This window comes from Anabrus simplex, chromosome 7 (assembly GCF_040414725.1).
Source record: "Anabrus simplex isolate iqAnaSimp1 chromosome 7, ASM4041472v1, whole genome shotgun sequence".
Taxonomy (NCBI): Eukaryota; Metazoa; Arthropoda; class Insecta; order Orthoptera; family Tettigoniidae; genus Anabrus; species Anabrus simplex.
In genome coordinates, this window is record NC_090271.1 from 278,914,348 (window position 1) to 278,937,313 (window position 22,966).

At 37.4% G+C, this 22,966-nt stretch overlaps 1 protein-coding gene and 1 long non-coding RNA gene across 6 annotated transcripts in view; one reads left to right on the forward strand and one right to left on the reverse strand.

Annotated features, from left to right (window-relative positions):
* LOC136877550 (uncharacterized) overlaps nucleotides 1-22,966 on the forward strand; it is a 74,555-nt gene that overhangs the window by 40,221 nt on the left and 11,368 nt on the right. The window lies entirely within an intron of this gene.
* LOC136877549 (protein IMPACT-B) overlaps nucleotides 1-22,966 on the reverse strand; it is a 105,387-nt gene that overhangs the window by 40,117 nt on the left and 42,304 nt on the right. For all 4 annotated transcript variants that reach the window (XR_011018602.1, XM_068228678.1, XM_068228677.1 and 1 more), the window contains exons 3-4: nucleotides 18,912-19,157; nucleotides 552-711 (exon numbers count right to left, since the gene is read on the reverse strand). Coding sequence is in view for 3 of the 4 variants with exons in the window: in XM_068228678.1 (XP_068084779.1) it covers nucleotides 552-711; nucleotides 18,912-19,157 (406 nt within the window). In the remaining variant the exon portion in view is untranslated. The remainder of the gene's footprint in view (nucleotides 1-551; nucleotides 712-18,911; nucleotides 19,158-22,966) is intronic.

Consider the following 22,966-nt stretch of genomic DNA (forward strand, 5'->3'; position numbering starts at 1 on the left):
AGCATATCTAGGAAAAGATACAGGGGTGAGCAAAATGTCATAAGATGTATACTGCTCAAAATAAATTTATGATTCTGATGGGTCTTACCTTTGATACTTGTACTTGCTAATGTTGGCTACTAATGCTAAGGTTCATGGTGTTGAATAACAATACAGTATTACACTGCTATATTACTGGAAGCAGAAACAGTGTTGAGGAAAAAATGTAAAAATTCAATTCTAGAAATAGTCCTGTTCATCAGTAAACAGTAATAGCTCATGGCTGCATTTGACTGAAATTACACAATCTTATGAAATACTCTTCAAACCCCTTACCATCACGGAAGACAGCTTTCTATATGGCCAGATTTTTGGACCCATTAGGACCCACCAAATTGTAGGAAATTGGAGTAAAATAAAGTGATGTTAAAAAGCGTTCATTTATGCACCCAGTCATCCAATCACTGTTAACGAACTATGTACATCCCCACAACCTGTCGTCAATATGTTAAGTTGTTTATATGGTAGATGCCATCAGAAATACAGACTAGTATCACATATAAATACTTTACCTGAAGAAGGTGTAACACTCTTCCACCAGCTTGGTGTTCCCCATCATCTTCACAATCCTGAATATATGACTGGGTGTCCTCCTTGAAGATACGATAAGCATATATGTTGTGAGTAGCATGGGCTATTTTCTTGTTTTCGTATAATTTCAGGAGGATTTGTCTGGAAAAAAATAGTTCATCATGATGCAGCAATGGGAAATATACATTTCCTAATAAATTTTATTGAAAAGTACAAATAGGTATTCTTTAGAGCACAGATTCCCAAACTGGGCAAATTCGCCCAGTAGTGGGCGACACTGACAGAATGTGAATTTGATGGGCGATTTGAAAAAAATGGTGGGCCATTAATTCAGTTTTTTATATATACAATATGACCGAGAAGTTTTTGCCTATAAAAACAAGGAATAAAATAAAATTGCAAACAAGTAATTTATTAAATGATTGTGATCACATTTTGTGCATAGTGCATACAATAGATTCTGAAAAACTAAATGCTTGTGTATTGTATGTGCTAGAGCGTGGCGATTGCAGCGTGCTGCTCCAGGTGAGAATTTGTAAGTTTACTTTACTGTTCTGTTAGTCTCCTGCCGGCATTCGCAGAGTTATGTTGTTTGTTATTAGTGTCGGTTTGGTCTACAAGTAAAAAGTGGCGTGTAGGGTACACAAATAATTATGGCATTTTAGGTTAGAGTTTTAGTGTTGTGATAACAATGTCTATTTAAACTTTGTGTGTTGATTTGGTTGAGCAACAAGGTAAATTTGTTTACACTTTTTTTTAGGTCAAGTTTGCAATTGTATACAGTGATGAATATTAATGTAGCTGTATTCATTATAATTATATATTAATAGTGATAGTAAATAGGTGTACTAATATTTCGTATAATTTCTAACCTTACTTTTATTCGTAAGGCAAGAAAAAAAGTATTAAGATTTAGATAGGTTAGTTTTTAACGTATAAAGGTAAGGTAAACAATCCTTCAAGTCTTTTAGTCCTATTTATGAAATATCAATACCCAATAGTTTTTTCCCCTAAAACTCAGGCACCCAACTATGCCTTGAACCGTTGACCCTCTGAAGACTGAAGGTACCATATAAACAATAAACAAATGAAGGGTACCAAACACGGTAGCCTAATATTGTTTTTTTCATTCATTTCACTTTTTAGGCTTCAGGCCCTCAGTGCAAGATAAACCATGTATCCTAGGCTTTTAATAAATTATTGTATCTTAACTTACTCAAAAAATTCAGAGAAATGCTAAAGGTAATTTTTATTCCTGATTTCAGGAAGCAATCTAATATGAATGAAAATGAAAATGCGCTGTATGACAGTATAAAGTGGATTACTTAAAGTATGGAATTGTTCCATTTAAAGCTGATAAAACTAAACCAATATGCCTAATGTGTCTAAAAAATCTCCATGAATGAAGCTATAAGCCATCAAGGATTGTGGGCCATTTCACCAGGACTCATAACAATATGAAAGACAAACCCCTGTCTTATTTTCAAAATCTGGAAGCTCGTTATCTGAATGAGACCACGGTGACTAGTATGTTTTCTGTGGTTCCAAAACAGAATAACAATGGCGTGCGTGCATCCTACAATATTGCATTGATGATTGTGAAATCAGGAAAAGCACACACGATTGGGAAAGTGTTGATTTTGTCGGCTATTATAGAAGTTTTAACAACAATGCTCCATACACCTGCCTTTGATGTTACAAAGAAATTATCTTTAAGCAATAATACAGTACAAAGAAGAATTGACGAGATGTCTGAGAACATTGAAGAGACACTGTGTGAACACTTGATAACGACAAGATTCGCATTACAGCTGGAAGAGTCAACACTGCAAGGAAACAAGTCTCTTTTGCTATCGTATGTACGGTTTATAAAAGAAGGAAAATACCAAGAAGAATTGCTTTTTGTCAGAACATTAAAGACTGACACGAAAGGGGAAACTATCTTTAAAACATTGGAAGATTTTTTCCTACAAAAAGAAATACTGCTAACCAATATTTTGACTATAGCTACTGATGGTGCTCATGCATTGGTTGGTTGCTACAAAGGGTTCCTCGCGTATGTGAAGAAAAGTGTACCTGGTTTACTTACAATTCATTGTGTCATTCATCAACAACACCTTGGGGCCAAAAATTTGAGTGAATGATTGCACAGGTCTCTACAGTTTGTCATTACGGGATTACCAAAGGCTACACAGATGGTGCAAGATGGTTAAGAAGCATCCTTTCAAAGCGCTTGTAGAGATGACACAAGAGAAACCTCCCAGAAGGGTGTATTCACATGTGATATTGTCATACATCCGGGTGTGTCCTGGGCAATGGACTAGGACTTTTCCTAGACAACTGGTTCTCTCACTCCAGTAGCACTAAAATTCCTGAAATGAACATTGTATTACCCTTCGGTTACAACGAGAGTCCTATCACTGACACATTCGTTATTACACAAAAACATGCATCTTTTTTATTGCATGCGATTGATCATCTTCGGTATCATTTCCTTGCTATGTCCACTAGTAAGCTATCTCATCGACATTCAAGAGTTGATTAGTAATACCTGTCGACTGCTGTTCCGTAAAGGAAAATGGAAATGAAAGAGATTTTTCGTAATAAATGAGTAAATAACGTGTCCAGACAGCAATTGTTTACTCTTAAAAATAAAAGCTGAAGTAAACAATCACTTAATTTTAGTGCTAAATACTGCAATTAAGTAAGAATGTGATACACCTCAACATATGGCAGAGTGCATAATTGATTTCAGAGGTTAGTTTTATTATTTTCTTGCATCTGGTTACATTTTGGAAAGACTATTATCATATAAATTTATAGCGAGAAGGTTATCACTTCTCTACTGGTGCTTGAAATATGCCTTCACGATACATATAGTATGGTTAGGATATGCTGTTTCAATTTAAAAAAAAACTGAAACGTTTGTCACAAAATGTGACTGATCATCTTCGGTACGGTATTGTTTTCTCGCTATGTGCACTAGCGATCTCTCTCATGACATTCAAAGGCGATGTCGGAGTCGATTATTAATACCCGTCAATTTCTGTTCCGTAAAGAAAATTAGAAATGAAAGATGCTTGTTGTTTTACGGGGCCTAACATCGAAGGTCATCAGCCCATGGAAATGAAAGAAAAGAACATGTTTTCGTAACAAATATGTAAATAAGGTGGTCGATAGCAGTTGTTAACTCGTTAGAAATAAAGGCTAAGTAAACGATCTCTTAATTTTAATACTCTACACTGAAATTAAGTAAGAATGCGATACATCACCATCATCATCCTAAACCATCTCCATTTTCCTGGGTGTGGTATATGAGCCTCCTCCATCTTATCCTGTCCTTGTACCATTCCTCCTCCACAAACTTGTCCCAATCATGACCTCCCAGCACTACATCGTTCCTAACTAAATCTATCCATTTCCTTCGTGGCCTTCCCACGGGTCGTCTTCCTTCTACTTTTCTGTCAAATTCCTTCCTTGGAGTTCTGTTAACTGGCATCATTGTCATGTGACCAAACCACTTCAGTCTTTATATCTGAATCTCATTGAGGAGAGAATCATCTATTCCTACTTCTCTAATTTTTTCATTCCTAATATTGTCTTTCCTGGTTTTCTCGATCATAGTGTGTAGGAATTTCATTTCAGCTGCCTGGAGTTTGGAGTTATCTCTAATGGTCAGTGTTATGGTTTTGAGACTGTATGTAAGAATTGGTGTATAATAGGACTTGTACAATGTCATTTTTGTTTTCATAGGTATTTGTTCATCCCACAGCAGGTGTCTTACCTGGTGGTAAAATTGTGTTGCCTTATTGATTTGATTGTTCAGCTCATGTTTTGCTAGGTTGTCATTTGATAGAACACTACGTAAGTATTTGAAAACTGGAACGCTGTCCGTTTGGGCTTCATTTTACATTACTATTGGTTCTGCTCCTTCCCCATACACTTTCATCACCACTGTCTTGGTCTTACTGATGTTTAAACCATATTTCTTAAACTCCTCATTCCAGCTTTGCATTCTCTCTCCCAATCCAGATTGCAACATCATCTGCAAATGTGAAGGCTTTAATATCTCCATGTTCTTTCCTTTTAATAGATTTCATTACTACATCCATCACAATAATAAATAGAAGTGACAATGAGCTGCCTTGCTGCACTCCTCTCTTTGTGTCAAACCAGTCCGACAAACCACGTCCTACTTGAATACAAATTCTATTCCCACTATACAACATTTTCACTTTGTCTATGAGGCTGTCTCGCATTTGAAGTTCTTTCATGCATTGCCAAATTCTTGCCCTTCTTACATTGTCGTAGGCTTTCTCAATGTCCAAAAATATTAGAAATAAAGGGTTGTTCTTCTCCCAGTATTTTTCCATTAGCATCCTAATTGCAAATATAAGGTCTGTAGTTGATCTTCCTGGTCTGCAACCATACTGCTCTTTTTCCAAAATTGGTTCAACAATATCTCTGATTCTGGTCTCTATTATTTTTTCCAATATTTTCAGGACATGAGACAGTAGTGTAATACCACAATAATTAGCACATTTTCGTCAGTTTCCTTTCTTCAACAGAGGTACAATGATGCCCATCTTCCAGTCCTCAGGAATAGTATTTTCCTCCCATATCTTGTTGAGAAGTCTGTAAAGCCACTGAATTCCTGAAATTCCAGCCGCTTTCAGCAAATCTGCACTCAGTTTGTCTATGCCTACTGCCTTTCCTTTCTTCATGCTCTTGAGCGCATTTTCAACCTCAAGCCATGCAACTGGTGGTTCAGTTGTGGTTCCTCGACTTGGCTCTCCTCTATCTGGTGTTATGTTTTCTGTATCTCCATTCAGCAACTTTTCGAAATAGATCTTGAGTTCCTGTTTAATTTCTCCCTCTTCTTGTGCCAAAGTTCCATCATCACGTTCTATTGCTTTTATGGTCTCTTGATCCCTTCACTTGTTTTTCACTATTCTGAATAGCAATTTCATATTTCCTCTACTGTCCTCTTCCAGTTCTGCAAACTCATTCCATTTCTTCTCTTTTTCTTCCCTTACAATGTTCTTTACATCAAGTTTCTTGTTCCTGTATACTCTTTGGAGTCTTTGTATTTCTTGTTCATTGTGTTCTTGTCTCTCTTTTTGTTTTTCCTTGTCCAGTGCCTTCTTTATTTGGTTTCTTTCTTTCACCGCTGTTTTCACTCTATCATTCCACCGTGGTGTCTCCTTTTTTCTTTTGATGGGACATGTAACTCCACATAGGTTTTAGGCTTCTCCTACAGAAGTGTCTTTGAAAGCAAATTATTAGAAATGCGTGGGCGGTGACAATTACATTATAAATTTGGTCGTCACCAACTTACTATATTAATAGGGAATAATACAGTTCGGTTTGAAATTATTCTTCCACTCTTCATTAACGTTGGTTACTTCACCCTTCAGCAGACTCTGTTGGATCCTTAGTTTGTATTCTTCCTTTATTTGGACTTCTTGCAACTTCCAAGTTTTAACCCTTGATTTTTTCATAGTAATTTTCTGCATTTCATTAGTCTTTTGTTTGAAGTCTACTACCAGCAATCTGTGGTCACTGTCCATGCTTTCACTAGGAATTACCTTTACATCTGTGATGTATCTACCACCATCTTTATTCGTGATTACATAGTCAATCAATGTTCTATACTGGCCATCCCAACTGTACCTTGTTATTCTGTGACTGTCTCTTTTTTTTTAAAGAATGTATTTTTGATTATAAGATCATTTCTTCTGCACAGATCTAATACTTGTTCTCCTTCTGGGTTCCTTTGTCCAAATCCATATGGACCAATGACGTTCTTGTTCCCCAGTCTGTCTACCCCAACTTAAGCGTTTAGATCTCCAATAATAATGTTTTCCTCATTAACTGTATCTTCCAGGTCTTGCCGAGATTTCTCTTTGTCTTCCTCGCTGCAGCCTGTGTGCTGTGTGTTCTCCAGTTTCAAGAACATTTTACTGATTCTATCACTTTTGCAGGTAACTTCAGCTGTAGCATCAGTCCCTTTGTTAATTAACACATTGCTGGCCGGAACCCTGTGGACCGGACATTTTTCTACTAAGCATACTAGGGTGCACTTGATTATAAAAATGTAAATGAATATTAAACCAGTTAAGATTTTATCTTTAAAATTGGTATGAGTACTCTCCAATGCCCCTAGTAGTAGTGGATCTGCCTTTACAAAACCATCTTCAGCATCAATTCCTAACACATCATTAATGTTTACATCATTGTCGTCCTCAGAGTCACTTGAATAAATAAGCACACTAGGTAAATTACGGCGTGTCGAGGCTTGAATATCACTTCCACTGTCACCCTCACATTCAGTTTCCACTAATTCATTATCACTATATCCATTTGGACGATCATCTTGTAAAACCGGCAGAAAGAAAGTCGACATTTCAAAACTAAATCAAAGAATAAAAAGAGGCCATGAATAAAAGAAAAGTGGCAGATATACACCTACGATTTATTCTACTCAATGTGCAAGTCCGAAATAGTTCAATATATGGTCAAGAGATGTCACAGGAAGACCGAAAACAATGTCGTGAATAAAACCAAGATTTCTCGGGACCCATCACCTACCGCTGGCGAGCGTACTACGAGATTTCTCGGGGCCCGTCACCCATGTGTTAAGAATCCAACACCATTTTTCACTACCTTCTTCTGTCCACTCCAGTATAATTTGTATCCTCCACGAAGTGTCTTACTTCCAGTCGCTTTCCATTTGGTCTCACTTAATCCCAATATTGATATTTTTCTTCTAACCATCATGTCTAGGAGTGCTTCTACCTTTCCAGTTAATGGTAGAATGTTCATAGTTCCAATTCGGTACTTGAATCTCTTATTTATTTTGGTTTTCCTTTCAGAACATTGTATATCATCAGCCTTACAGTCATCATACTTTACAATTGTCTGAGAGTACGTGTCAGTCCGGTCTATAATCTTCTTTCCGAGGCTTTTTTTCTTATTGAAAGCGACTGTACTCAATACTAACCTGCTGACTTGCTAGGCCTAATGCATAAGAGGATTTTCTTTCAGGGTTTACTCCCTTAGCCTTTGAGGATGCCTTCCTCGTCCTACAAGGCAGTAGATTCCATCTGTATACCCCTAGAAGGATGGATTGCCTCTTCCGCCATCTCCACCGTACCGAAGTCCATCTTTTCCGCCGTAGATGCCATTGAGGTCTTCACCCTTAACCCAGGGCAAGGGCCCTCCTATTTATGACCGCTGGAGAGAGGGTGTCCCAGTATTCTAAAGCCCCCAGGAATTGGGCTACCTGTTGGTCCGCGGGTTGTATTTGTTATTTGATGTTGGAGTCGATTAGTAATGTCAGTCAACTGCTGATCTCTAAAAGAAAATTCAAAATGAAAGAGGATAATACATTTTCATAATACATAAATAACGTGGCCAATAGCAGTTGTTAACTCATTGGGAAGAGATAAAGGTTGAAGTAAACGATCGCTTATTTTTCATTTTATTTTTTTAAGTTAAAAACTTCATAATGGGTCTGTATTGAACTGAGAATAACAATGATAAAGACTAATTTAAGGTGTCCACCTTTTCAATACAAAACAGTTTGTTGCTCTAATTAATTGCTTATTTTTTAATGTTATACACTGAAATTAAGCAGAATGGGATACACCTCAAGACATAGCAGAGTACATCACTGATTCAGAGAATAGTTTATATTTTCTCGCATCTAGTTACATTTCATAAAGGCTGTACCCATGTCAATTTGTAGCGAGTAGGTTATCATTTCTCTACATGTGCTTGAAATACGTGACACTGTTTGAAGAAGAAAACTGGAACGTTTGCCACAGAAGCCTCTGGAGTGATACTATAACTTTTTATGAAATTACACATACACTTTCATGTAATATCATATTTTAAAAAATAACAAACGAGCAAGCGGTAATGTGGATATCATCCACGAAAATGCGCGTTTTGAATAAACTGATAGCCGTTTCGTACAGATTTTATTGTGTATGGGATTTTCCCCAACTTTTACGAAAAATCGGATATAACGACAATCCGTTATTGTACCAATATAAATGGTCCGTTAATGATTCGGGACAAATATTTCAGATTCCCTATGGGAATCAACATCTATATCAATCCGTTATTGCGAGTAAATATTTCCCCGTTATAAATTCTCGCTATAACAGACTTTTACTGTATAGGATTAGAGCATATCAGTGATAATACAAACAAGGTGGTTCCTGCAAAGCAGCAAAGTGTTGGATGTAAGTGCAGTGTATAGGTAATGGCAGCTAATGTGAGTTGGTGTAAATACCACAAACTTATATAAATTTTAAAAGTATATATTTTGTGTGTTCCATAAAACTACTGAGTATTATCTACAAAAATTCATTTTATTTTACATGATATGTCCACAAGAATGCAGTAGCACTTACTCAAAGAAAAGAATGAATGATACTTCAAGAAGAACTGAGGGGTTGCCGGCAAGAACCCCACTAGTCAGAAAATCAAAATTATGGGAAAAAGAGAAAAACCGCATGTCTTTGTCCCTTAAATGGCTAATGTTTTTTTGTTTTGTCTAAATACTCTGTAGGCATTAGGGATGTTATCAGAACTCATTGAGTGATACCAAATTATATTCTCTCAGCGTCACCACTAAGATAATGCCTAACAATATTATATTTATATACCATATATGTATAAATGATTATTTATTAAATAAAGAGGAGGAAAATGTGATATACAGCATACAATGACAACTCAAAACATTAATCTTCACATCCATCACTATTGTCATCATTGTCTATTTCATAATCACAACTGCTTGTAGGTACATCCACTGATGCAGCTGTGCCAAAGAGGCTTGAGTAGTACTCTTTGCTTGCAGGATTTGCGAGGTATTCGGCAAGTTTTAATATGTCCTTAGCCTTCACAGGTTTCACTGCAGGAGGAGATGGGAAAGCCCCTGGTAAGTTGATTGTGTCAGGCATTTTGAACTTCGGATCTGTGATGATGTGACAACTCCAAGGACCACAGTATGTTTGTTGCAATTATACAGCTTTATATTTGAAGTCACACCACATAGATCGAACACACTGAAGCCTGAATGCTGGCTTTGGTTTTTTTACAAAACAAACTGTCAGTTGTTTTTTTAAATCCTTGAAATCATGGTGGGTGAATATCTCCAAACCAAATGGAGATGGACGCGTTCGGGTCTTCAGAAACCTTTCATCCCAGTCTTCAGGAAGTTCGGCAATGGTAGTCTTCCTGTGTTTAGCAGAAATAAGTGAAAAGTCCTGGTCATTTGGTAGGTAGCTATGACCACGAACGGGAAAAAAGTATGTAACCATTTTAAAAGGTTTGAGAATGTGCACTACACAGAAGAGGAAGTAAACCATTGTTTTATTTTTGTTTTGCCCAGGACAGCTGTCACTTATTAAAACCAGCTCATCCGTTAACTCGGAGTGTGGGATGCTATTTATGAAATGTAGCAGCATTGAGATAACCTCATTGGACCATTTGTGTCCATATTAAAATAAAACCTTGGAGAACAGGAGTACAACCTAGAGGAATGTGGGCAGTTGTAAACAAAAGTGTAGCTTATCAGTGGTTTATCGGGAGTTGAGCAGAGCGCTCTTGCAGCACCTGCTTGAAGCACCACTGACTAGTGGTGTTCTCGCTAGCAACAGTCCAGACTTGTGAGGTTTTCGCCGAATCGCCGTATATTTAGAGGCTAATACAGTACGACTTGAAGAGTTTTTGACAGAATCGGTTGTGTAATCATGTGCGTAATGCTGAACACTACAAGATGGCGCCTATAACTTGTTCGATTTTTTGACTAGTGGGGTTCTTGCCGGCAACCCCTCAATTGTATCTTTCATATATTCTGTGAAAAATTCCTGCGGGAAGAAAAATTAATAAAGCTAAATATAAAAATGTTATGTCTCTTCTACCGCATATACCGCAGAATCACCATGCTATATACCATGCACTCCAGCCAGATGACTCAAGTACAGCTGAGGATTATCAGTTTCATGTCCGTATTGATACATGGTATTCACAATCACAAAGAATGGGTACCTTCCACCTAATGAATACTTTGATTACGTGGATAGTAACTATCTTGTTACTACAGTAACAAGACACTATCTTGTTACTATAGTAACAAGATATAATAAAGTATTGATTAGGTGGAAGGTACCCATTCTTTGTAATTGTGAATACAGCTGAGGATGTCGAGGAAGACCCCTGATATCTGAAGGTGCTGAAGTATTTTCCTTACCCTGGCTCTAGTTCAATATTTGATTTAATTGAAGATCTAAATAGCTTTTGTAAACGACAAGAGATCGATAGTAATCAGGTAATGAAGGTGATTTTTAGGCAAGTACTGAGTTAGACTGTTAGAAAGTGGATAGATGGATGGAAAGATGGGATTATGCTTTTTTCCATGTAATACTGTAATTAGTTGGACGAAAGCAAACTTTGTGACAAAAGAAAAAAAAAGGAAAGAAGGAAGAGGAGCTAACATTACAGAGCAGATGAATCTATTGCAATGTAAGGTTATTTTGTTTGTTTGCAGGTGAAAAGGGTCTAAGTAGATGGTTAAATGATGGAATTACAGCCTGTGATTATTTTCCTAAGAGTATACTTTGAGATGTTAAACAATGAAGTATATGTTATGTTAAACAATAAAGCATATACTAACAGGTACCTTTTCTCTTTATTACGGCAAACACAAAACTCAAAATATCTCAGTTCCATCTAACCCTGGTATAGCCCATTCTCTCACTCACTGCCTCAATTTTCAATCATCTACTGTATGTCTTATACAGTTTTACCTTACTGGCTATAATAACCAAACCACTACCTACAAAATTCACCAACTGATTTCAGTGAATCAGTCGAAGATCTCTGTGCTATAATAGACGAACATCTTTCATGGAAGCAGCAGATTATCAGCGTTTCCAGAAAAGTACTTGTGACACTTAATTCACTTAGAAGACTCCGCAACATATTTTCTCAGGTATTGAAGGAATGCCTCATATGCATTCTGGTATTACCTCATTTCAGCTACTGTGACGCCATGTACAACGACCTGACTGCTACTCTTAATGACAAATTACAACACACAAGTAATGCCTGTGTTCACTATACATGTGAGCTATGTTATTATGACCACATTACACCTGCCTATGATGAACTAGGTTGTGGCTAAAATTCGAACAGCGCCGTAATCCTCATGCTTTGTGCTTTCTTCATCAAATATTCTACTCACGTTCAAATCCCTACTTGAACTATCAATTTCACCATCTGTCATCCAATCACAATTTCAGAACGCGGTCAAAAACTGATGCGCTCTTATAGATACCACTTCACTGTACCACAAGGTACACAAACTTGTTTGTTATTCATATGTTATGTTAATACTGTAGATTAGCCTTCAATCAAGATGTACACTGTATATAAATAAACTGTTATTACCACTGATAATTATTAAGTGTCACGGGTGAACAATGTAGTGGAAGTGGAAAGTGTTTATTGAAGACTTTATTTGTAAAATGTGGTGATGATGTTGTATTTGTAACGACCTAACCTGTACAGTGTAATATTTGTAACATATGTATTTGTAAATAGTAGATTTCAGTTCTGTACTTACTGGAAGTATCTAGAAAATTGTTACATGAATTTTTGAACAGGGTGTGTTGCCTTTTGTTGGTTATGTGTTCTAGAAGGCATTTTCTAACTATTCTGGAAATGGAAGATTCGCGAACATGCGTATTTGAGAAACTTATTTAAAGTTCGCGACTGTAGTAGGAATTGTGATTGGTGAACCTAGGTGGGGATAGACGGACTCATGCATTCTGATTGGCTACTCCAAGGCCAGGGTTTACCTTTATATAGAGTGCGAGGCAGCAGTCGGTCGTCTTGTGTTGTCTTGTCTTGGCCTTGTCATGGGCTGGTCTGCCTTAGTCTGTCTTGGTCTGTCTGAAGTTTTACATCGTGTGCGACGCCTCGCTACCGGGATGGGTCACCTTCGGGTAAGCACTCTTGAATTCCGTTCTGGCTAAAATTTCCGCAATGTTCGGTTGCTATTTTGCACAGGAGTCTGCCCTAGCCTAACCTAGATTCGCCAAATTAATTATTTATGATGCCTTAGCTTTTCAGCTGGGCTTGCCTGTTTGTTTTCGAGGCATTCCCATTTCTTGTTTCACTAAATATGTAGATTGTAGTTTAATGTATTTACCTTGCGGTTTGCCTCTGGTAGTTCAGTGTCACTTGATGTATGCTCGAGTTTTGGAGAGTACGTTTATTTCACTGTAAATTGCATTGTACAACTGGATTTGTAACTAGATGTATAGTTGGTTTGAAATTTTGAACTTGTACGAAGGTATTATCAAAGAACCTCTAAGTTATGTGTACCACAGAGAATACAGTTCGTAAGTTGCAAGTTGGTGGATTTTGTTCGGAATGTATTTGTAAAAATTCATTTGTAAATAATATTTTTCAAATTTAAGGATCACTGTTAATCATTTCGCAGTCTGCAATCTAAGCCATGTCCATGCCCTCCATAAGTCCTAGCTCCTTCCACTTCCTGGTTTATTATCCACTAGTGGGCCCTACTGATTTTTACGTATGTTGTTGTTGGCGGAGATCCGCGTACTTCCAACTGATGTTCAACAGTGTGTGAAGTTTCTTGGTACTGCGTAAAGGCACCTTCTCCCCCCTTTACTGTGTTTAGTGCTTTGTTTTGTGTAACCACTGTAGTAGCGGTTACATTAAGGATTTCTTTTAAATAAAAATTAGCTAAGTTTACATTTTGGGAATACTATAGTCATGTAATAATTGCATACATCACTGTCATCATCATAATTTATTTCTTATTTTTTAATTCTAATTTTCATAGCGTAATACTGTATCGTTTAGTAACTGTAAGATGTCTCATTTGTAGTCCATTTCTTTTCATTCTGTAATGTAAATGTATTTTCTGGTTAGATGCAAGAGAGGTCCGAATGGCCTTAATCTTGCTAGATGAAATAAATCTATTCTATCATTAAGTTCTTGTTCAGCTGGGTATCAGAGCAGAAGACTTTATTGTAGAAGAGCTAGTTTCTCTTCTCAACATGATCATCTATCTATGTAATAAGATGCGAGATCTCGAGATAGGTACTTCGCCTTCAATATACCAAGTCTCTTCCTATTGCAGTGAGTCTCGTTACTTTCAATTGAATCACTTCTTCATTCGATACCGATCTGAATGGTTTATAAAACCTTCAGTTATTTCATACCACTAAATTATGGGCTCTGAGAATTGTGGGAACAATGATGTGATACATTGACTGTGTACAGGCACTCCCTAGTTAGCTTTTGAAGTTTGTGGTGCTGGATATACAAACTGCAGAAACAGAACTTTCTGGGAATGGAAGGAAGAAAACATTGTGTTAAATTTTGTGATAACTTTTGAAGGACAATTTATTTTTTTAAATGCAACTAGTTTAACTTTTGTCGAGTTTCTACCATGTGCGCTATGTACTTTCATTGTAAATTTTCCTATTGCTGTTTAACTTCAGCCTCTTAAACTTTCTTGGCTTCCAACATCTGTATATCTTGCTTCCTCCCATCACTTTTTTTCTTGTTCCCTTTAATAATTACGATGAAATTCTCAGCATACCTGCTTTAAGGTCAAGGGAATTTATCAGCACTTCCTTGTTTATGGGATGGGGTTAAAAGAAAAGAAAAGCTGAGTATGTTCTAGAGTTTATTCCTTGTTATGTAAATCATTTTAATAGAAATGTAAAGTATTATATCTGTGATATATGTTGATAAAGTGTTAGTGTTCGAAGCACAGTCAAATATTACTTAAGTTTAGACTGATCTCCCAGTACATCACTCTTGGATGTAATAATAATAATAATAATAATAATAATAATAATAAGAAGAAGAAGAAGAAGAAGAAGAAGAAGAAGAATAAGGGGATGCAATAGTTAATGGTTTAGACTTCCTTTGGACTTAAAAGTTATTGTATGATGGTTATTTTTCTCTATATTGATATGCCAGTTGGGTTAATAGTAACACAACCGACAATAATAATAATAATAATAATAATAATAATAATAATAATAATAATAATAATAATAATTTAGTTTTAAATATTTTACTCCTCTTTGAGGTTTTCAAATTATGTGTATATTGTGGTTTGAAGCCCCTTGGCTGGGAAAGAAATCTTAAATTTTGTGGATATTGGCAATGATAAATTATAGTGGGATCATGTTCAAATAATTGCCCTAGAATTCCCACTTTGGAAAGAATTGATTTTATTGGATCAATTGTTAAAATGAATGCCTTTTTTATCCTCTGGAGGGAATGATGTTAGTCTTCTTAAAATATGTTATGATGATCAATTGGGTTTCTACTTTTCTTCAACCTAACGCCTTCAAACTATTCCTGTTCATGTGGTCTCCATCGAAATAAACCTCGAGGTAGGTCCTGATGTTTGGATAATCCTTTTCTTATTGCTGTCTTTTGTTGCGCATGGTGTATGCCACATAATGTTTGTGCATTGTGAACATCACTATAACCTCTTTTTTTTTTTTTTTTTTTTGTTAGTGGCTCTACATCGCACCGACACAGATAGGCCTTATGGCGACGATGGGAGAGGAAAGGCCTAGGAGTTGGAAGGAAGTGGCCATGGCCGTAATTAAGGTACAGCCCCAGCATTTGCCTGGTGTGAAAATGGGAAACCACGGAAAGCCATCTTCAGGGCTGCCGACAGGAGGATTTGAACCCACTATCTCCCGGATGCAAGCTCACAGCTCCGCGCCCCTAACCGCACGGCCAACTCACCTGGTACTATAATCTCTAATGTGTTTTCACTCCCAAAGATTCCCGGTGTGTCGCCAATGGTGACCTCATTATTCGCCTTTCTGCATTTCCTAACATAATACAAATGAAATCTAAAATAGATCAAGGGGTGGCATAAAGAGAGAGCAGAACTGTCACATGGTAGCAGAGTGTGGTTCTTTCCTCACTATTAAACCATTTAGGTCCATTGTCCTTATTTGAGGACAGTATAATTATATTTTTTTTTACAAGGACATATTGACCAGTCACAAAATTGAAGCCACCGGAATCCATGCATCAGTATTCAAGATTAATTTAGAATGAACATACCCAAACCTTTAGTTAACCTTTAAAAGAAATGGATTTTTGAACTTTTTTTTTTTTTTTTTTTTAATGTAATACATGCTACTGGCTTTTATGCAAAATACAATATAAATGTATTTCACAAAATTATTTTAGTGAAACTCTGCCGTGATCCATAACATGTGTAGCTATAAGCATTTTTTGAAAGTTCACCTTGATATGAAAGTAATAATAAAGGAAATATTGATGTCCTCAAATGAGGACAGTGGGTCAATGTGATATACGAATTCACTGGATTTGATCACTTTGATTTGATAATGCTGTCAGTGTAAATGTTACTTATATGCATGGTTTGCTGACATTGAATTCTCTTCATTGATAGCTTTTCTGTTGAAGGAGGCAGTGTGGGAATTAACATAAGAGGTAAGAAACCATCACCTTGTTTAGTTCTTGATTGAAATAAATCTTAGGTATTATAATTCATGGGATAATTGACTGGTCTATCTGAACTGGTATTACATTCCGAGTTGTGTTCATTGCCTGTTTCAGGGCCTAATGATGATGATGATGATGATGATGATGATGATGATGATGCTTGTTTTAAGGGGCCTAACATCTAGGTCATTGGCCCCTGATGGTACAAAATGAAATGACAAAACAAAGGTTTTAAATTATCCTCTGACCAAAAGAAAGAAAAAAAAAAAAAAAATGACATGAAGAATGAATGGATGGACATGAACCCAAAACAATCAGTGGATCCTACCCAAAAGCTACCAGAAAGAAACAGCGTTATTGACCAAGGGACCATTCTAAAGTACAATCCTGATGATGATGATGATGATGATGCTTGTTTTCTAAAGGGGTCCAAAATGCAGGTCAACAGCCCCTCATAATGGTACATGTCGCTAGTAAAGTAGAACCATGGTATTTCTCAAGTTGCGGTACTAATCAAAGATAGCATAAACTCACGGTGTTCCAAACATTATGGTACTACTCACAAGTATTTTACCTCGTACAGGTAACGCAGACCTATGGTGTTTCTCACACAATGGCGCCACTCACAGCCAACGCAAACTAATGAGGTTCCTCACCTAGGTGTACTAATCACAGGTGCCGGTATTCCCGTGGTGTTTCTCACATAGTAGGTACCAATCACAGGCAACGCAGACCCACGGTGTCGCTCATATAGTGGTACAACTCGCAGGCTATGCCCAGACCCGTGGTGTTGCTCACGTGGGTATGACTCACGGGTACTAGGAACCCACAGTCCATACCTACTGCTGCTACGAATCACAAACCTACTGTGTACCTAATATAGTGGCACTACTCGCAAGTAAAGGCGACCAACGGTGTTCCCCGCGTGATGGTACTAATCAAAAGTAGTTTCATGGTTCTGAGACAATCATTCTTTGGTGGCCCCTTTTAGACCTCTCACGACAGGCAGGGGATACCGTGGGTGTATTTTCCTTCTGCGTCCCCCACCCACAGGGGGTAGAGAGAGAAAAAAAGAAGAAGAAGGGCTCTGTCACTTTGAAAAATGAAGTAACAGACGAAGAAAGGCAAGGGCCACGAAGGGCGTGAAAAGTAAAGACTCCCTAGGCCTTGAATGCTCTAATATCGTCGGGGTCGGAAAAGAACAAGAGTTGACCAAGGGAGGTCGGACAGGATAGACGACAGTGAGGAGCCTGGCACAAGTAAGTGGAAGCAATACCAGGACTCAGCTAAGGGCCCCATGGTCACCAACCTACACTCCAAAGTTGAGAGCCCCTTGGGCCCCTTTTAGTCGCCTCTTACGACAGGCAGGGGATAGCGCACGTGTATTCTACATGTGCATCCCCCACCTGCAGGGGGTAGTGTGTTTGGTCCGCGAGAGGTATTTTATTTCCCTCAAGTCCGCAGGCAAGCCGGTTAGGACCCCCCTATCCGCCATGTGGGAGTATCACCTCTCCCCCCGCTACGCCACCGTAGTAGGTTCGTGGTCAGGACCTAATGCAGAATGGTAAGCTTCAGAAGTACATTCCATACAGGAAAATGTCTTACAGTGAATGAAATTACTGAAGAGCTGTACAAAATCAATGCAGATGAAATTGTTCCAAGAGCTACAGTTACAAACTTTGGTCACTCCGTGGTGCAAACAGCTACTGTTTTAATGTTGATTTATAATGAGGCCAAAAACCCCAAGGAAGGAAAAATGATTCCTTTGGGTACAGAGGTTGTTGAAAATATGTTTATAATTCTGTAAAACCCCTGGGCCCATGAGATATTTTTTTCCACCTATTTCACCAGTTATAACCTCATGTGTGAACTAAGTTCAATGGGACTGAAGGTCAAAGGAACTGTCCAAAAAAACAGGATGAAGAAATGCCTCCCAGAAAGCAACAAGTTAATACAAAAGATAGGTAGAGGAGCTTATGACTACAGGTTTGATTCTTCTAATGATATTCTAGTGGTGAAATGGAATGACAATAGCTGTATAATAATGGAAGTGAACTATGACACTGTCAAGCCATTGTCGCAAGCAAAACTTTTTTCCTGTGAAAAGAGGGAACATGTTTCTGTATCGCAACCTGGTCTAGTGAATAACTGTAGTGATAATGATAAATGACTAAGTCTGTTCAAGTTCTGCAAAGCAATTGCTGTATCTCTCAAAACAAGCGAAAGAGTATTTATCAAATCCAAGGCTAAAGCGCAACTACCTCTAGTCCAAGTAATCACCAGATATGATGGCAAGCATCATTACCTCAAAAGAAGAAGCCAGTAGAGTAGGTGCAAGCTAGAAGGATGATGTTCTAACCTTTGAACATCTTGTGATAAATGTAACATTGTGTATTCTTTGCTTTTCAGTTTCATTATGAAAAGTACAGAGATAGTTACGGTTCTGACATAATTGTTCAAAAGGAAGTAATCTCGGAAAAAATAAAATGGGCTTTCATAATGCTTTTGCATCAACAGTAATTTTTTTTTTTTTTTTTTTTGCATTTTAAAAATGATAAAACACCGTATTTTGTATAACATGTAGTCTCACTGTCCTCAATTGAGGACAGGGTACTAACTGCATTTTTACTTTTCTCCAGGCAAAATACATTGTGAAATCCTTATTTGTATGTGTCAACCATATTTATTCTAAATTTCAAATACAAGTTCTGATAGAAGATGAATGGGCTAACATGAAAGGCAAAATGAACTAAAGCAATACCAGTCAGACTACTTACTTCACTTGGTCTGTGGTAACAACAGAGGCAGCATGGCCTTGGAACACACTTTTTCTATCAGTGATCACATCACCATGATGAATCTGTGGCAACTCATAATCAGACATGGGAATATTAGAATCCACACACGTATTATCACCTGTGTCTACTGCCTCTTCCTCATTGGATGGTTGTTCAGAAAGTTCCTGCAATACTTCACGAACTTTCTCAATCCACTGATATAGGACTGTTTCTCCAACATTTTCGCTGAAATAATATAGACTTAATTATGTTAAGATATTAAAACTTTAAAATATGAAATATATTATAAACAGCCATGACAGAATAGCCAGATTCAAACTTAACACGTAATAATATTACAAGATATTAGAATCATTCTGTATTGATGGTTTTCACTTTACAAAGGAAATTTAATATGTCCTATTCAATACATATACATCTCCATCATTACATGTTTCAACTCATTTGAGCCATCTTCGGTGAAAAAAGTTTAGTTATTTACATAATTGATGCTAAAAAAAGTGCTAAAACATAATGAAGGAAAGAATGAAAAACAAAAGAGACATGATAGAAATAAAAAAAACAATTCAATATACACACATTTCCATCATTAGATGGAGTATTAACTCGTTTGAGACGTCTTCAGTGAAAAAAATTGAAGTTTTTTACATAATTGATGCCAAAAAATGTGTTAAAACCTAATGAAGAAAAGAATGAAAACAAATGAAACAAGATGGAAACAAACAATAAGCGATTATGGCGAGGTTGTGGACCTCTTAGTCTAAAACTTGCCGTGTGTTATAATAAAAAAACAGAACAAAATCACTATGTTAAAAATTCAAAAAGACAGACTGTCTCCATTGAGTCATCATCACGGCAAGTTTTAGACTAAGAGGTCCACAACCTTGCCATAATCACTTACTGTTTGTTACCGTCTTGTCTCATTTGTTTTCATTCTTTTCTTCATTAGGTTTTAACACATTTTGTAGCATCAAATCTGTAAAAAAACTTTAACCTTTATTTAATTGATAATGGCTCAAACAAGTTGAAACATGTTTGACTATTATTACTCCATCTAATGATGGAGATGTATGTGTATTGAATAGGAGGACATATTAAATTTCCTTTTAAAACGTAATAATAAAGCACTAAACAACAACAACAAGGGAGATTAAAGATTTGCGTACCTAAATAGAAGTGGTTGACTTGTTCATTTCTATGAAAATTTGTGATGTGATAAGTGAGGTATTTTGATATAGATTTAATACAATGGGAATTGGAACTTCAAATTTATGACCTGTTAAACATGAAAACATGATGACGAACACACTAACAAGTTTTCACTGTATATAGTAACAAATATTGTATCTCAATAGGCAGACTACAACCAGTTTACATCTTGGCTGATAATGTTGATATACTTCAAGAAAATACTCAGCAGGCCTCAAAAGAGGGGAGAAAAAAGAAAAGGTAGAGAAACAAAGTCCCACAATTCAAAGGAAGAGTTCAACAACCACAAGAACATATCATGAGGTACAATTTTCAACATGGCTTCTCAGGTGTTTGGTGTGACTGTGATACTGAGAAGGGAGAAATGTGGAGGAAACAGAAGCACGAACAATATTTATAAGATTTTATTTTTTAAGTATTTTCATGGAAATTTCATAAAATCAATATAAGTGCATTTATATTTATTTATTTACTAGCAGTTGTACCCGTGTTTCGCTATGGAATTCTACATTGTATGTGAAGTCTCTTAAGTGCGGCCATATCCAGTACTCGGGAGATAGTGGGTTCGAACCCCACTGCCAGCAGCTCTGAAGATTTCATTGTTTTCCATTTTCACACATGGCAAATACTGGGATGTACCTTAAGTGAGGCCACGGCCACTTCCTTCCCACTCCTAGCCCTTTCCAATCTCATCATCGTCATAAGACCTATCTGTGTTGGTGCGACGTAAAACAACTTGCAATAAGAAGAAGAATAAATAATTAAGGTGGTGGTGGTGGTGGTGGTGATGATGATAGTGGAGAAGAGGTTTTAACATCCAATCAACAATGAAAAACGTAAGTATGATAACTAATCCACTAAAACATAGTTCTGTACATAACTAAATTACTGAAGGTAATAATGGTGATACTGAACATAACATGCACCATTTGTAGCAGACATGGTCTACATAACTTAGTGCACTATATTACAATTACAGTAAAATCTTTCCTTACAGATACATCTAACACACGGACACTTCCGTTATAGAAACAGAATTTTATGTCCCGGCAAAAGGGAGGTAATGGTGAAAACTGAATTACAAGACAGTGTAAGTTTATACATTTCAAAAGACTTATGAATAAAAATAAGTGCAGCACACTACACTGGAAATGTTTGTGTACTCAGGCTATACGTGGTAGCCTGCTGAGTCTTAGCAATTACAGTGGCATTAGTAGGTATTTGAAAGGCATGTCATAAATCTGTTGTTCTTTATTTCAACACAGGGAAATCCTCTCTTAGCACTGACAATGGAGTATTGAGGCAAGATAATAAAGTGGCCAAGTACAACAGAAGTCTGTTATAGCGAGAATTCATAACAGCAAAAAATTTACTCGCTATAATGGATTGCCGTTATACCTGATTTTTGTAAAAGTTGGGAAAAACCCCATTGTATTAAAATCGGTATGATACGGCAATCAGTCTGTTCAAAACTTGTGTTTTTGCAGATGATAATATATCCAAACTACAGTTTGCTTGTTTGTTCATTATTTTTCAAAATCCGTACTATGTGAAAGTGTATAGTATCACTCCAGAGAACTCTGTGGCAAACGTTCCAAATTTCTTCTTCAAACAGCATCACCTAGCCTAACCATATTTCCAGCGCATGTAGAGAAATGACAACCTCGTCACTACCAACTTACACGGGAACAGCTTTTCCAAAATTTAACTCGATGCGAGAAAATATAAACTATCCTCTGAATAAGATGTACTCTGCCATATCTTGAGGTGTATAGCATTCTTACTTAATTTCAGTGTAGAGTATTCAAATTAAGCGATCATTTACTTAGCCTTTATTTCTATTTTTGCCAGTTGCTTCACGTCGCACCGACACAGACAGGTCTTATGGCGACGATGGGACAGGGAAGAACTAGGAGTGGGAAGGAAGCGGCCATGGCCTTAATTAAGGTACAGCCCCAGCATTTGCCTGGTGTGAAAATGGGAAACCATGGAAAACCATTTTCAGGGCTGCCGACAGTGGGGTTCGAACCTACTATCTCCCGAATACTGGCCGCACTTAAGCGACTGCAGCTATCGAGCTCGGTCCTTTATTTCTAATGAGTTAACTGCTTTCGACCACGTTATTTACTTATTATTATAATTAGTCATATGTAGTCGAATCAGCACACTAAATTATATTTCAGAACTGGTTTTCGGACTCTAAGGTCCAGCAGAAAGCAGTACACACCGAAAACTAATAACTAATCTAAAATCAAAAATAATAACTTTAATGTAACTAAGCCGGCCCCTTGGTGTAAGGGTAGCATGCCTGCCTCTTGCCCGGAGACCCCGGGTTCGATTCCCGGTCAGGTCAGGGATTTTTCTCTCGACCTAAGGGCTGGTTCGAGGTCCACTCAGCCTACATGATTAGAATTGAGGAGCTATCTGATGGTGAGATGGCGGCCCCGGTCTCGAAAGCCCAGAATAACGGCTGAGAGGAAGCGTCGTGCTGACCACGCGGCCCCTCGTAATCTGCAGGCCTTCGGGCTCAGCAGCGGTCGCTGGATAGGCCAAAGCCCTTCCAAGGGCGTTACCTGCCGTGGGATTTGGTTCAATGTAACTAAAGCAGACAAGGGCAACGTCACAGTCATCCTAAATAAAGATGACTACATCCAAAAAACTACTGAATTCATAGAAACAAACAACATAAAGTTAAGTGCGGCCATGTTCAGTATTCAGGAGATGGTTTTCCGTGGTTTCCCATTTTCACAGCAGGCAAATACTGGGGCTGTACCTTAATTGAGGCCACGGCCACTTCCTTCCCACTCCTAGCCCTTTCCAATCCC